We start from the raw sequence: 12,780 nt of genomic DNA, 5'->3' as shown, positions 1-12,780 counted from the left end.
GTTAAATGCATAGCAGCATGTTGGCATACTTTTACGTTTGTGTATGTGAGTATAAATTTGAGTGTGCTAGTATGCAGATAAGCTGTTATTTATTTTTCAAATATTCGAGCATTAGTTTCCATGATCGTCTTACGCCTTTCATACACTGCAAAAAAAACCCAAAACAAAACTGAATTCGAGGAGAAAATTCCTTAATACTAGTGAAATAATCTTGCTGCATGGACAGATAATTTTACTTGACAAGACATCTTGGAATAAGTTGGTTACAATCTAGAACTAGTTTTAATAATCTCAGAGTTGGCGTCTTGTATTCTTCTACACTGCAAAAATGATATCTTAACAAGTTAGAATATCTCATCTCATTATCTCTAGCCGCTTTATCCTGTTCTACAGGGTCGCAGGCAAGCTGGAGCCTATCCCAGCTGACTACGGGTGAAAGGCGGGGTACACCCTGGACAAGTCGCCAGGTCATCACAGGGCTGACACATAGACACAGACAACCATTCACACTCTCATTCACACCTACGGTCAATTTAGAGTCACCAGTTAACCTAACCTGCATGTCTTTGGACTGTGGGGGAAACCGGAGCACCCGGAGGAAACCCACGCGGACACGGGGAGAACATGCAAACTCCGCACAGAAAGGCCCTCGCCGGCCACGGGGCTCGAACCCGGACCTTCTTGCTGTGAGGTGACAGCGCTAACCACTACACCACTGTGCCGCTCTAATTTAGCAGTGTACAGGCTATACTTGTGTATTTTTATAGTTGTAGAGTGTAATTTAGTGTACAAAGAGTATTTAACAGTTATTCCATGAAATTGAGTCGTACATGAGCTGATAGCTGACGAGGCGTGTAGTGCCAAGTTGGCTATAAGCCATGTACGACGAGATTGAGTGGAATAATATGGAATCAATTTTGTGCCAAAATGTTCATACAATACTTTTGAAATATCAAACAAAAACGACAAATCAAAATACAATAAAAAAATTTAAAAAGTTAATTTTTTTAGACTGGCAAACAAATTACTAGTGTAATCGTGCAAAATATCAGTCTATTACTCTTCAGAAACCTTTTATTTTTGTTCCGCGTCTTTCTCAGTTTTGTTTGACGTAATTTATTTTGGTTGCGATTCCAGCTTTCTCGTTTGCGCTCTCTGACTTTTTGCTTGCAGTTTTGGCACAAACTTCCCGTGTGGGTGGGCTGTCCAGGAATGCATTCCCATTGGCTAACTTGTGTTTGACTGACAGCTACGCTCAGCCATTCCCCGGAGGCTGTTGCGGCCATTTCCTACTCGGATTCTGGCGGACTGTTTGACGAGTGACCGATCCATTGACGGTAAACAAGGATCGAGTGGACTTCAGTGGCGACTATGATATTGAATTAATTCAGCAAAGTGTAAGTGCGGGACAAATGTGCTGTATGTGTTGCAGTAGTGCACATTATGCAGGTGTTTCGTGGCAAGTCAAATGTTAGACTTGGCTCCACTACCCAATATAATAGCTGTCTTGCTAATGTTAAACACACCTGCATAATGTGCACTACTGCAACACATTTGTCCCGTACTTACACTTTGCTGAATTAATTCAATATCATAGTCGCCACTGAAGTCCACTCGATCCTTGTTTACCGTCAATGGATCGGTCACTCGGCAAACAGTCCGCCAGAATCCGAGTAGGGAACGGCTGAGCGTAGCTGTCAGTCAAACACAAGTTAGCCAATGGGAATGTGTTCCTGGACAGCCCACCCACACGGGAAGTTTGTGCCAAAACTGCAAGCAAAAAGTCAGGGATCGCAAACGAGAAAGCTGGAATTGCAACCAAAATAAGTTACGTCAAACAAAACGGAGACAGACGCGGAACAAAAATAAAAGGTTTCTGAAGAGTAATAGACTGATATTTTGCACGATTACACGAATAATTTGTTTGCCAGTCTAAAAAAAATTTACTTTGAATTTTATCGTTTTTGTTTGATATTTCAAAAGTATTGTATGAACATTTTGGCACAAAATTGATTCCATAGAATAACTGTTTTATTCGATCCACATTCACTGGATTTTGAGAAACAGAGCATTTTTATTTAAATTTTTTGCAAATTTGATAAATAAAAACTTTATACAAAACAGCCGACAAAATAATTTCCTCTTAGAATGTAAACAAACCAGCGAAATGACGAGCAATTTGTGAAAAATGCAAATAATAATAATTCTTGAAAAATAAAAAAACACAATATGTTCTTACCATCAAATACTTTTACTCATATTTCGTTGCTTTTTTGTATTTTTGGGGGTTTTGTTTTCGAGTAGAGTTTTTATTTTGTCCTCGGTTGATTCAGTAAGACGCTCCGTCATTTTGTTTTTTTCTACTAATAGTATATGAGCTGGGTGGCACGGTGGTGTAGTGGTTAGCGCTGTCGCCTCACAGCAAGAAGGTTCGGGTTCGAGCCCCGTGGTTGGCGAGGGCCTTTCTGTGTGGAGTTTGCATGTTCTCCCCGTGTCCGCGTGGGTTTCCTCCGGGTGCTCCGGTTTCCCCCACAGTCCAAAGACATGCAGGTTAGGTTAACTGGTGACTCTAAATTGAGCGTAGGTGTGAATGTGAGTGTGAATGGTTGTCTGTGTCTATGTGTCAGCCCTGTGATGACCTGGCGACTTGTCCAGGGTGTACCCCGCCTTTCGCCCGTAGTCAGCTGGGATAGGCTCCAGCTTGCCTGCGACCCTGTAGGACAGGATAAAGCGGCTAGAGATAATGAGATGAGAATGAGTATATGAGCTGATAGCCTGGTAGTAGAGTAGCCAATCGGAGTGCGAGATTGCTTATATCCAGTGAATGTGGATAGAATAATCTTATATACACTTGTAGACAAATAGAACTTTGAATAAATAATGCGATCATGCTTACATACTTGTAAAGAGAATAATAGTTTTGAAGACTTGGAAGCAATAAATGGTTTTGTTGCCTGTTTTGTTTCGAGAAGTTTAACGTGAGCTGTGGTGCAGATCTGGAAGTTATTACCAGCACTTATTAGTGTTGTTTATTAGACCACTAGTTACTTTATTAGGCCACATCTTTGACTGTAAAATTAACACATTCATCATAATGACTTCTGCTCACGATTTCCGCCTGCCCTGCAGCGGCAGGCCGAACCGCTGTAGAATCACAACACTTAAAAAAAGTTTTCTTTCTTCTCAGACTTTAAAGGCGTCTTAATATACTCCTCAGATTATAGTGTTTAGGAGCTGTGGGGCAGAGAAAGCTATGTTGTGCTGCGTGTGTGCGCATGCTGTAATTAGCAGGCTATATAAAGCCACCGTGGGCGAGTCTCTCTCTCTGAGGGAGAGCTTTTAAGAGAGAAAATGCTCTTGCGGGGTTTTTTGGTGTGTAATTGTCGTGTGTAGGAGCCAAGACATGGAGGATGCTGCTGTTCTTTTTCTGAACAGTTGTGTCGAGTGTGTATGTGTCTATATGCTGTTGTGTTTGTTTGCGGTAGGATTTGGTGTGTGTCTGCCATCCTGTAAAGTTTGCTTTATAGTGTGTCCGGATGTTGGAGTTTGGGTTGGAATGATGGAAAAGTCTCTCTCTCTCTCTCTCTCTCTCTCTCTCTAGCTATGGAGTTTTATTGTGGGAGTTACTCACAGGCGAGGCTCCATACAGAGGGATTGATGGTCTGGCTGTGGCCTACGGAGTGGCAGTAAATAAACTGACTCTGCCCATCCCCTCCACCTGCCCTGAACCCTTCACCCATCTCATGTCAGGTACCTTCTTTTATTCTTTCATCCATCCATTCATCTCCTATTGATCTTTTCAATGGATCAGTCCATCCATCCATCACATTGATCTCGTCATGTATTCATCCATTCATGTACATAACCAACCAGTCCTCCATTAGATATATCTTTTCATGTTTCCATCCATTCATTTACATAGCCATCCATCCATCTACCTCTCTGTCATTTAGCCAGTCATTTATATGCACATCTGTCCATCTCTCCAACCTTTTTACATGTCCATCCATCCATCTATCCATCCATTCATCCATTTATCCAGCTTCATATTTATGCAGTTATGAAGCAATGCCGTCCAAATGCATAAATTGACTATCCATCCATTTACATATCTATTCACATATCCACTTGTCCATCTATCCATTTTCATATTTATGCAGTTATGAAGCAATGCCATCCAACATGCATAAATCGACAATTTAGTCATCTGTCCATTTATTTACATTTAATCCATCAGACCATTCTACTGATATTTTCATGTATCCATTCGTTTAAACTATTATCTATTCATAGATATTCATCTATCCGTTTGTTAATGATTACACATTGTGCACACATGTATCAGGGTGTTGGAATCAGGACCCCCACCACAGGCCGAGCTTCGCCTCCATCTTGGCTCAGCTGTGTGCTCTGGAGCAGCAGGTGATGGAAGAGATGCCTCAGGACTCCTTCCACTCCCTGCAGGATGACTGGAGATTGGAGATCCAGGGCATGTTTGATGAGCTGCGTGCTAAGGAAAAGGTGTGTGAGAACCCTTGTATTGTGTAGGAAACAATTAGCTGGAATACTAAAGTTTCGGTTATGTAACACGCATGTTGTTTGTGCACAGGAACTGCGGTGTCGTGAAGAGGAGCTGAAGCGTGCCGCTCTGGAGCAGAAGTCTCACGAGGAGTTTCTGCGTCTGCGAGAGCAGCAGCTGGCCCAGTGGGAACAGGATGTGTTCGAGAGGGAGCTCTCACTCCTCATCCTCCACCTAAACCAAAACCAGGAGAAACCCAACGTCAAGAAGCGCAAAGGAACCTTCAAGAAGCACAAGCTCAAATGCAAGAATGGGGAGAAGATCAGTATGCCACAAGGTACATAGCTTCCGATACATACCAGGGCTGAAAACGCACACACACACTAGCACAAATATTTATTTTGGGGCATGTTAATATTGCTACGTGACAATTGCTACATTTAACTGATGTAGAACAGGAAGTGGTATGCGAAGACTCAGCCATTCTGAGAAAAAAGGATGCTTTTTGAGCTCATGACTCACTGCTCCGCTGCACATCCGATTAATGCAATTTGAGATTTTGAATGAAAACCAGAAAAGTCGTAGACAGGAATTGCTGCAACATGCAGATTAGTTTCTTGACCTTGAGATACGAAGAGCATTACTCAAGGGACTCTCTGCTCATTGTTCTGCATTTCTTTTCATATATTGTTAACTTTAAAGTTCTACTAGTCATTTGAAGGTCTAGTGAGAACTGTTACCACCCTCGAGTTGATTGTTTTCCAATAACAGCATATCCCAAAGTGCTTTATTCCTCTTCTTCCACAGCAATCTATCAACACTTCTTATTCATTATTAGGCCATACCAATTTAATTAGTTGGTTCTCGGATTTTTTCAGGAAAAATATGAAGCGAGCGCGCGAAATCTCATCTCATCTCATCATCTCTAGCCGCTTTATCCTGTTCTACAGGGTCGCAGGCAAGCTGGAGCCTATCCCAGCTGACTACGGGTGAAAGGCGGGGTACACCCTGGACAAGTCGCCAGGTCATCACAGGGCTGACACATAGACACAGACAACCATTCACACTCACGTTCACACCTACGGTCAATTTTAGAGTCGCGAGCGCGCGAAATAAAAATAAAATTTAAAAAATGCTCTGATGGTAAAATTAGCTGTGGAAATAGAGGGCTTTCATAATAGAGAAACAAAACAAAGACAACACATTATTGTTGCACATTTCATATGGCTCTTTTAATAGCTTATCTTATTTCCACCCATATGCATTAAGGGCTAGCTCTGGCTGCACGTCTTTTATCAGGCAAACCAGTAAACAGACAGGCTAAATAAACGATTGAATTACAGTCAGTTGAACATCTACAACGCACAGAAAAAAAGATTTGACCAGGAGTAGGCTACTTCTGATGGCTAAATACTTCGAATGATTTTTTGTTTGCCCCTCACATCAATCAATGAAATATATAAATCAAACCCACCTCCACAGAGTCGTTGTCCAAGTGGCACATCGCAGGGTAACAAGCTCACGGCGTCTTGAGTACAACTGTGCAAAGTTTTCCCCCTCTTGAATTTCGACACACCGGTCAAAGATTTTACGCTTCTGTTCGCTGAATATCCTAACAATCACAAACATAGGCTTTGCAGGATTCCCCTCCACAGGCATGTTTCTTCCATAAGTCTTTATCTAAAGTGAAAGGGGCGATTTGATTGGTTTTCGACATCACATGACCTCAACCTGCAGTCGATTACGATTTTTTTTTTCGTTTTGCATTTTCTTCAAGCGGTGATTCCGAGAACCAACTAATCGAATTGGTGTGGCCTTACTAGAGAATGACACGTTGTAACTATAAATGGATAAAACATACAATTTAGTGGGCGGCACGGTGGTGTAGTGGTTAGCGCTGTCGCCTCACAGCAAGAAGGTCCTGGGTTCGAGCCCCGGGGCTGGCGAGGGCCTTTCTGTGTGGAGTTTGCATGTTCTCCCCGTGTCCGCATGGGTTTCCTCCAGGTGCTCCGGTTTCCCCCACAGTCCAAAGACATGCAGGTTAGGTTAACTGGTGACTCTAAATTGACCGTAGGCGTGAATGTGAGTGTGAATGGTTGTCTGTGTCTATGTGTCAGCCCTGTGATGACCTGGCGACTTGTCCAGGGTGTACCCCGCCTTTCGGCCGTAGTCAGTTGGGATAGGCTCCAGCTCGCCTGCGACCCTGTAGAAGGATAAAGCGGCTACAGATAATGAGATGAGATGAGATACAATTTAGTACGTTATAAACACGACTTCATTCACCATCACAAACCTCTCTCTCTCTTTTTTTAAATAAAACAAAAACTTGCAGATCACCATCTTACAGCAAAACCTGAATTCCGTTCTTTTCGGATAACAGTCGTAGCTTTATTCAGAGGACAGTTACGAAGGGCTGACACTGCAGACTCCTTCCAAAATATTTCATATAAACATCACCTTGCAGAAAATGTCATCATATCACCATATCATATTCATGTTTTTAAATACATTTAGATGGAGCTTCTGCTGTACAAGTCCTTGCTGATGGAAGTACTATCAGAGACACTGTTATAGGAAATGAAGCACCAGCTTCTACCAGGATAAATAATAATATTGAATGTTTTTGTCCCTTAGATTTTATCCATAAAATCACTGTACAGGCTTCTCCTGGGTTGGAGAAGAGACGAAATTCTCCAGATTTGGGTTCTCCTTCCATCGGTCCACGTTTCCGTGCCATCCAATGTGAGTGCATCTTTTTACAGCTAAAATTCCTGTAAAATAAGTACATAAGCAATAAAACTTTTTTTTTTCCAGCCTGTAATTGTTCTGTGAGCACATGGACTCAAGTTACCAGACAACAGGCATAAACTATTGATGAAATCTACATCACACACACAGCACACACTCACTCAGAGTGCATAAGAGACACGTCTTATAAAACATTTGAATGTAAAACTGTTCTCCGCTTCTTCTTTGTCTTGTAGTGAGCCCAAATGAAAGTAAGTGGAGCTCAGTGTGGCCACTGGAAACTCTTCCTCTGAAGGCTAACGGGGAGAGGAGACTTGCCCCTCACTGGAGCCCAAAAAGTCCCAAGAGCCCCAAAATGCAGCGCCTGAGTCCACAGGAGAGTGGGTGAGAGACAGAGTGGCAACCTTAGAGACATCTCACTCCCACAACATTGGCACCCTTTAACAGAATGGAAAGATTCTATTTAAAAAAAAAAAAACCCACACATGCAACTGTTTAAATTTTTTTGTACATGTCATATTCAGGCGGCACGGTGGTGTAGTGGTTAGCGCTGTCGCCTCACAGCAAGAAGGTCCAGGTTCGAGCCCCATGGCCGGCGAGGGCCTTTTTGTGCGGAGTTTGCATGTTCTCCCCGTGGGTTTCCTCCGGGTGCTCCGGTTTCCCCCACAGTCCAAAGACATGCAGGTTAGGTTAACTGGTGACTCTAAATTGAGCGTAGGTGTGAATGTGAGTGTGAATGGTTGTCTGTGTCTATGTGTCGGCCCTGTGATGACCTGGCGACTTGTCCAGGGTGTACCCCGCCTTTCGCCCGTAGTCAGCTGGGATAGGCTCCAGCTTGCCTGCGACCCTGTAGAACAGGATAAAGCGGCTAGAGATAATGAGATGAGATGTCATATTCAGCAAGGGTGCCAATATTTCTGGACCCCACTGTATAACTTTCCCACACATCCACATAATAGATACGTACATATTAACCTGTGTGTAATCCATGTTAGTTATTTAAGAGCTTGTGTGTGAGAAGATTATTCCGGAAATTATCTTCTATAAAAAAGAGCAGGTAATGTATATCCCATCAGAACCGACATGTTGGGAAAGGTTTCCTTATATCCTGTGGGAAAAGAGGTTTCTTTAGTCCCAAGACATTCTGGGAAGTGCTTACTCCTTTCTATCATCTCGCACTGAAACGAATATGAAACCATGTTTAATAGACAGAAAAATAATATCAGTTGTAAGCAGTGACACTTGAGAGGTTTAAGTTCCGAGTACTAGTGAAGCCTCTACATTGCTGCTATTTGATGTACAACATGCACTGAAATTAAGTGAAAATGATACATTTTTACTGACAAGACATGAAGAAATCACATGAAGCATATCACACAGACGTTCTTCTACACTATGCTCGGAAACCTTATCCCATCTAAATAGTACGTTTGTGTTCGTTTCTCCCCCATTTCTAGATTGTTCTTCACTATTAGTACTATCTAGTATCTGAATACTTCTCTGCTCCGTGCAGAGGTCAAAAGTTTCCTCTTGTAGGTCTTCTGATGTTTTCTGCATCTTGTTTAATCTTAACTGCTTCTGTGTTTTACACTGTTAGTCTTAATTAAGGTCTTAAAGTAAAAGTATCTGATTGTTTTAGATCATTAGAGATCCTAATGAAACACAGTTGATTAAATTAACTAGAAGTACATCAAGGGGATTGCACATTTTGGAACTTGTTAGTAAAGATAAATGATTCGGTTGTTTATAATATTCAGGCTGGTTAGGATGTTAAAGATTTTTCACTAGGAAACACCATTCGCTTAATGAAACACCTTTGAATGTAGATACAAACGTTTTTACATAAACAGCAACTTTATTTCAACAGTTTTCTAGCAAACGCTGCAAGCATTACATGCAAAACTCCAGCTTACCTTTGAGAGCTTTGACTCACTGATATCTGTGTACGTGTGTCTTAGTCTGTCTATGAGAGCTCGGCTATTGGCTTTGGACAGCAACGAGAACGGAGACTCCAAAGACGACTTCGAGGAGTACAGACCCACCACACCTGAACCTAGCCAAAATGGTACACTCTACAAAACATGAAAGAATGAGCCTGATACTCATTCACTTTGAAGATTCTTGGTTTGCTTGCTTGCTTTTGGCTCACGTTTTCGTCTTCTTGTTCTAGGCTCTAACTCGGTTAAGGAACCTTCCTGGACACCTCTTCCAGAAGAGGACTCTGGGAGTGAAGAGGGATATTTGTCCCCTTGTAGTTCACCAAACCTAGACTGTCGCTCCAGTGTTCCCCCTCATACTAAAAGCACTCACCGCGCCTTGCTGAGTGGTGCCGCTCTTCTTGCCTCCGTGGCTCTGGGACGCCATCTGGAACCCCAGCAACCACCGACACCCCCTCCACGAACTGCCCATAGAACTAATGTTCCTGCTCTGGAGTTAGGGCGAGAACACCCCCCACTGGCTGTGGCGGACTTACCCACGGATTCCAACTTGGTTGGGGACCTTATCACATTTAGTACAGACTGTCTGCCCCAAGAGCTTCTTGATGCCTCACTGAAGCCCCCGGAGAATAAGCCGTTACCATTGACCCCACCTCCTCCGAACCCCAGAGAGAGAAACCGGTCAAGCCGAAAGACTGTCCAGCACAGCTCTGCTGAGTGGATTGCTAATGGAGAGACAGAGAGTGAGAGTATGAACTTGAGTGGAGACAGAAGGAGAAGATCTAGTCATGGACTTTCCTCGCAACTAGGTAAGAGTTTACTTTTAAGATGTTATTATTTGCTGACTTTACTGAGTATATAAATCCTTTTTATTCCCCTTTTCCTCAGTGTTGGATCTACCATTGTGTCAAGATGCAATGGAAGCAGATGAGAAATCCCCAGTCCCATTTGCTCTATACCCTGATCCTCATCTTTGGAGCCCAAAAACACGGCGCCTGGAGGTAAACATCATACCACGACCCCGGCCGTCTCCTAACCGTCCCCGGATAGATCCCTGGAGCTTCATTTCAGCTGCTGGGATGGAAAAATGCAGCTCACGGCATGCTAGTTCAACTAGCAGCCCCACAAGTCCACGACTGGGGTATAGACCATCACCTACCAACCCCTTCATGAATTGCGACCCCTTCCCGTCCCCTGACTGTGATCCCTTCAGTCTCAAGGCTGACCCGTCGATAAACTCTGAACTTCCCTCGCCATTTGATCCCTTCTCCGCTCCTTTTCCCATTTCCCGCTCTGCACCATGTTCCACCAACGGGAGTCCCAACCTCTCTCTCAGGGTCGCCCCATTGAACCCTGCTGACTCCCCATTCATAGACCTGGATTGGGCAGCAGTAAATAAGCCCATAGGTGTTGCCAAAGAGAAAGTGTTCCCCAGAAGGACTCTAGGTCTTAGTCCCTTCAAGTCGCCAACAAAACAAAGAGACGACATATTCTGAGTTTCTAAAGGAAGCCACACATTTACCAATTCGGATTCACGCAACGGCCCATAAGGAGGAATCGCTCCCAGTATTTGGTGCTTTGGAGTTGTTTGTGTTCTTTTGAAAAGCTTCAGATTATCCAAGTGTTGGATTCTAAGGTTTGCCTTTCCAAAAAAGGAAGCTCATGATATTTGCAGTTTTAGGATGTGGCTTGATTTGAAGAAAATAACATCAATTACCATTCCAGATTGAAAATACTTCCAGAACTGGAGCATTTTCCATCTGACTTGATTAGCATTGTGACTTGTGTAATTTGCATTGCATTACTTTAAGTGCCTTTTTCTGTTGGTTATCTCAATTAGGGCAATATCTTTTTCAGCTAATGAGTAGTTAGAGTTATGTCATGGCAAAAGACCAGGAAGGCAGATGTTTTGGTCTTATTTGAGTATTAACTTTGGTTTTGTCATCAGCTGTGTTAGATTTTTTTAGATGATCCAATTCTAATGTGTCTGTCTTGAGTTTAGCATAGTTCCTTTAAAATACTTCTTCTCTCTTCATATGGAGTACAGTCTGTATAAACAGTGAAGCTGTTGATTTCCATATGCAATGTTGGCGGGATCTAAATCTCTCTCTTTCTTGGAGTAACTGTTCCAGTCTGTTAGCTACAGCCTGTAAAGGACAACAAAATAAACTTGCTGATCATTCCATACACATACCAAAGAATGCAAAAAAGCTCAGGCCACCACCTGGTCTCACTGTTGACTCTTCACATCAACCTGTAGCGAAATCTAATTAGCATAAGTTAATTCCTTCAAAATGGATCACCAAATCACCCTTTAGAAAAACTTTGCTTTTAATTTTCCAGGCAAAACGCGAACATCTTGAAGGCTCAAATTCCAAATGTTCGTAGTGCTTGAGGGATTGTTACAGCTCATCAGCAATTTAGACAAAACATTTACAGTAAACACATGACCCACCACTAATTGGACCAAAAATCTGTGGCTTATAGATTTAATCCTGATTGGCTTGTGTTACAACAGATGCCTCACCACAGTATGGTTTACATTGTGACTATACCACTAAGTGGTTTGCATTTGATTAAGGCAGAGAGTATTACAGAAAATGAAACACAGCTTCGTGACCTTGGCCAGACTTGCACCTCTTCATTCGAACCACAAGAGATGGTGCATTAATCCTTTTTTTTTTAACTACTGAGGAAATAAAAGTGTGTAGCAATGTATAAGGCAGGCCATCTACCTCCCTTGTGTATAATGTGCATGTACTGTACTAAAAAAATTCTAATTATACAACCCCGATTCCAAAAAAGTTGGGACAAAGTACAAATTGTAAATAAAAACGGAATGCAATGATGTGGAAGTTTCAAAATTCCATATTTTATTCAGAATGGAACATACCGTAGATGACATATCAAATGTTTAAACTGAGAAAATGTATCATTTAAAGAGAAAAATTAGGTGATTTTAAATTTCATGACAACAACACATCTCAAAAAAGTTGGGACAAGGCCATGTTTACCACTGTGAGACATCCCCTTTTCTCTTTACAACAGTCTGTAAACGTCTGGGGACTGAGGAGACAAGTTGCTCAAGTTTAGGGATAGGAATGTTAACCCATTCTTGTCTAATGTAGGAGTCTAGTTGCTCAACTGTCTTAGGTCTTTTTTGTCGTATCTTCCGTTTTATGATGCGCCAAATGTTTTCTATGGGTGAAAGATCTGGACTGCAGGTTGGCCACTTCAGTACCTGGACCCTTCTTCTATGCAGCCATGATGCTGTAATTGATGCAGTATGTGGTTTGGCATTGTCGTGTTGGAAAATGCAAGGTCTTCCCTGAAAGAGACGTCATCTGGATGGGAGCAAATGTTGCTCTAGAACCTGGATATACCTTTCAGCATTGATGGGGTCTTTCCAGATGTGTAAGCTGCCCATGCCACACGCACTAATGCAACCCCATACCATCAGAGATGCAGGCTTCTGAACTGAGCGCTGATAACAACTTGGGTCGTCCTTCTCCTCTTTAGTCCGAATGACACGGCGTCCCTGATTTCCATAAAGAACTTCAAATTTTGATTCATCTG

At 42.5% G+C, this 12,780-nt stretch overlaps 1 protein-coding gene across 1 annotated transcript in view; it reads left to right on the top strand.

Annotated features, from left to right (window-relative positions):
- Window positions 1-11,389, top strand: part of LOC132883418 (mitogen-activated protein kinase kinase kinase 11) — a 51,832-nt gene extending 40,443 nt beyond the window's left edge. The window contains exons 3-10 of the mRNA XM_060917048.1: window positions 3,602-3,750; window positions 4,346-4,521; window positions 4,610-4,856; window positions 7,154-7,261; window positions 7,504-7,651; window positions 9,226-9,332; window positions 9,438-10,013; window positions 10,093-11,389. Of these exons, the coding sequence (XP_060773031.1) occupies window positions 3,602-3,750; window positions 4,346-4,521; window positions 4,610-4,856; window positions 7,154-7,261; window positions 7,504-7,651; window positions 9,226-9,332; window positions 9,438-10,013; window positions 10,093-10,700 (2,119 nt within the window). The 3' untranslated portion in view covers window positions 10,701-11,389. The remainder of the gene's footprint in view (window positions 1-3,601; window positions 3,751-4,345; window positions 4,522-4,609; window positions 4,857-7,153; window positions 7,262-7,503; window positions 7,652-9,225; window positions 9,333-9,437; window positions 10,014-10,092) is intronic.
- Window positions 11,390-12,780: the final 1,391 nt, after the last annotated feature.

This window comes from Neoarius graeffei, chromosome 3 (genome assembly GCF_027579695.1).
Source record: "Neoarius graeffei isolate fNeoGra1 chromosome 3, fNeoGra1.pri, whole genome shotgun sequence".
Taxonomy (NCBI): domain Eukaryota; kingdom Metazoa; phylum Chordata; class Actinopteri; order Siluriformes; family Ariidae; genus Neoarius; species Neoarius graeffei.
Note: the sequence above shows the minus strand (reverse complement) of the source record. Positions and strands in the feature narration are given on the sequence as shown.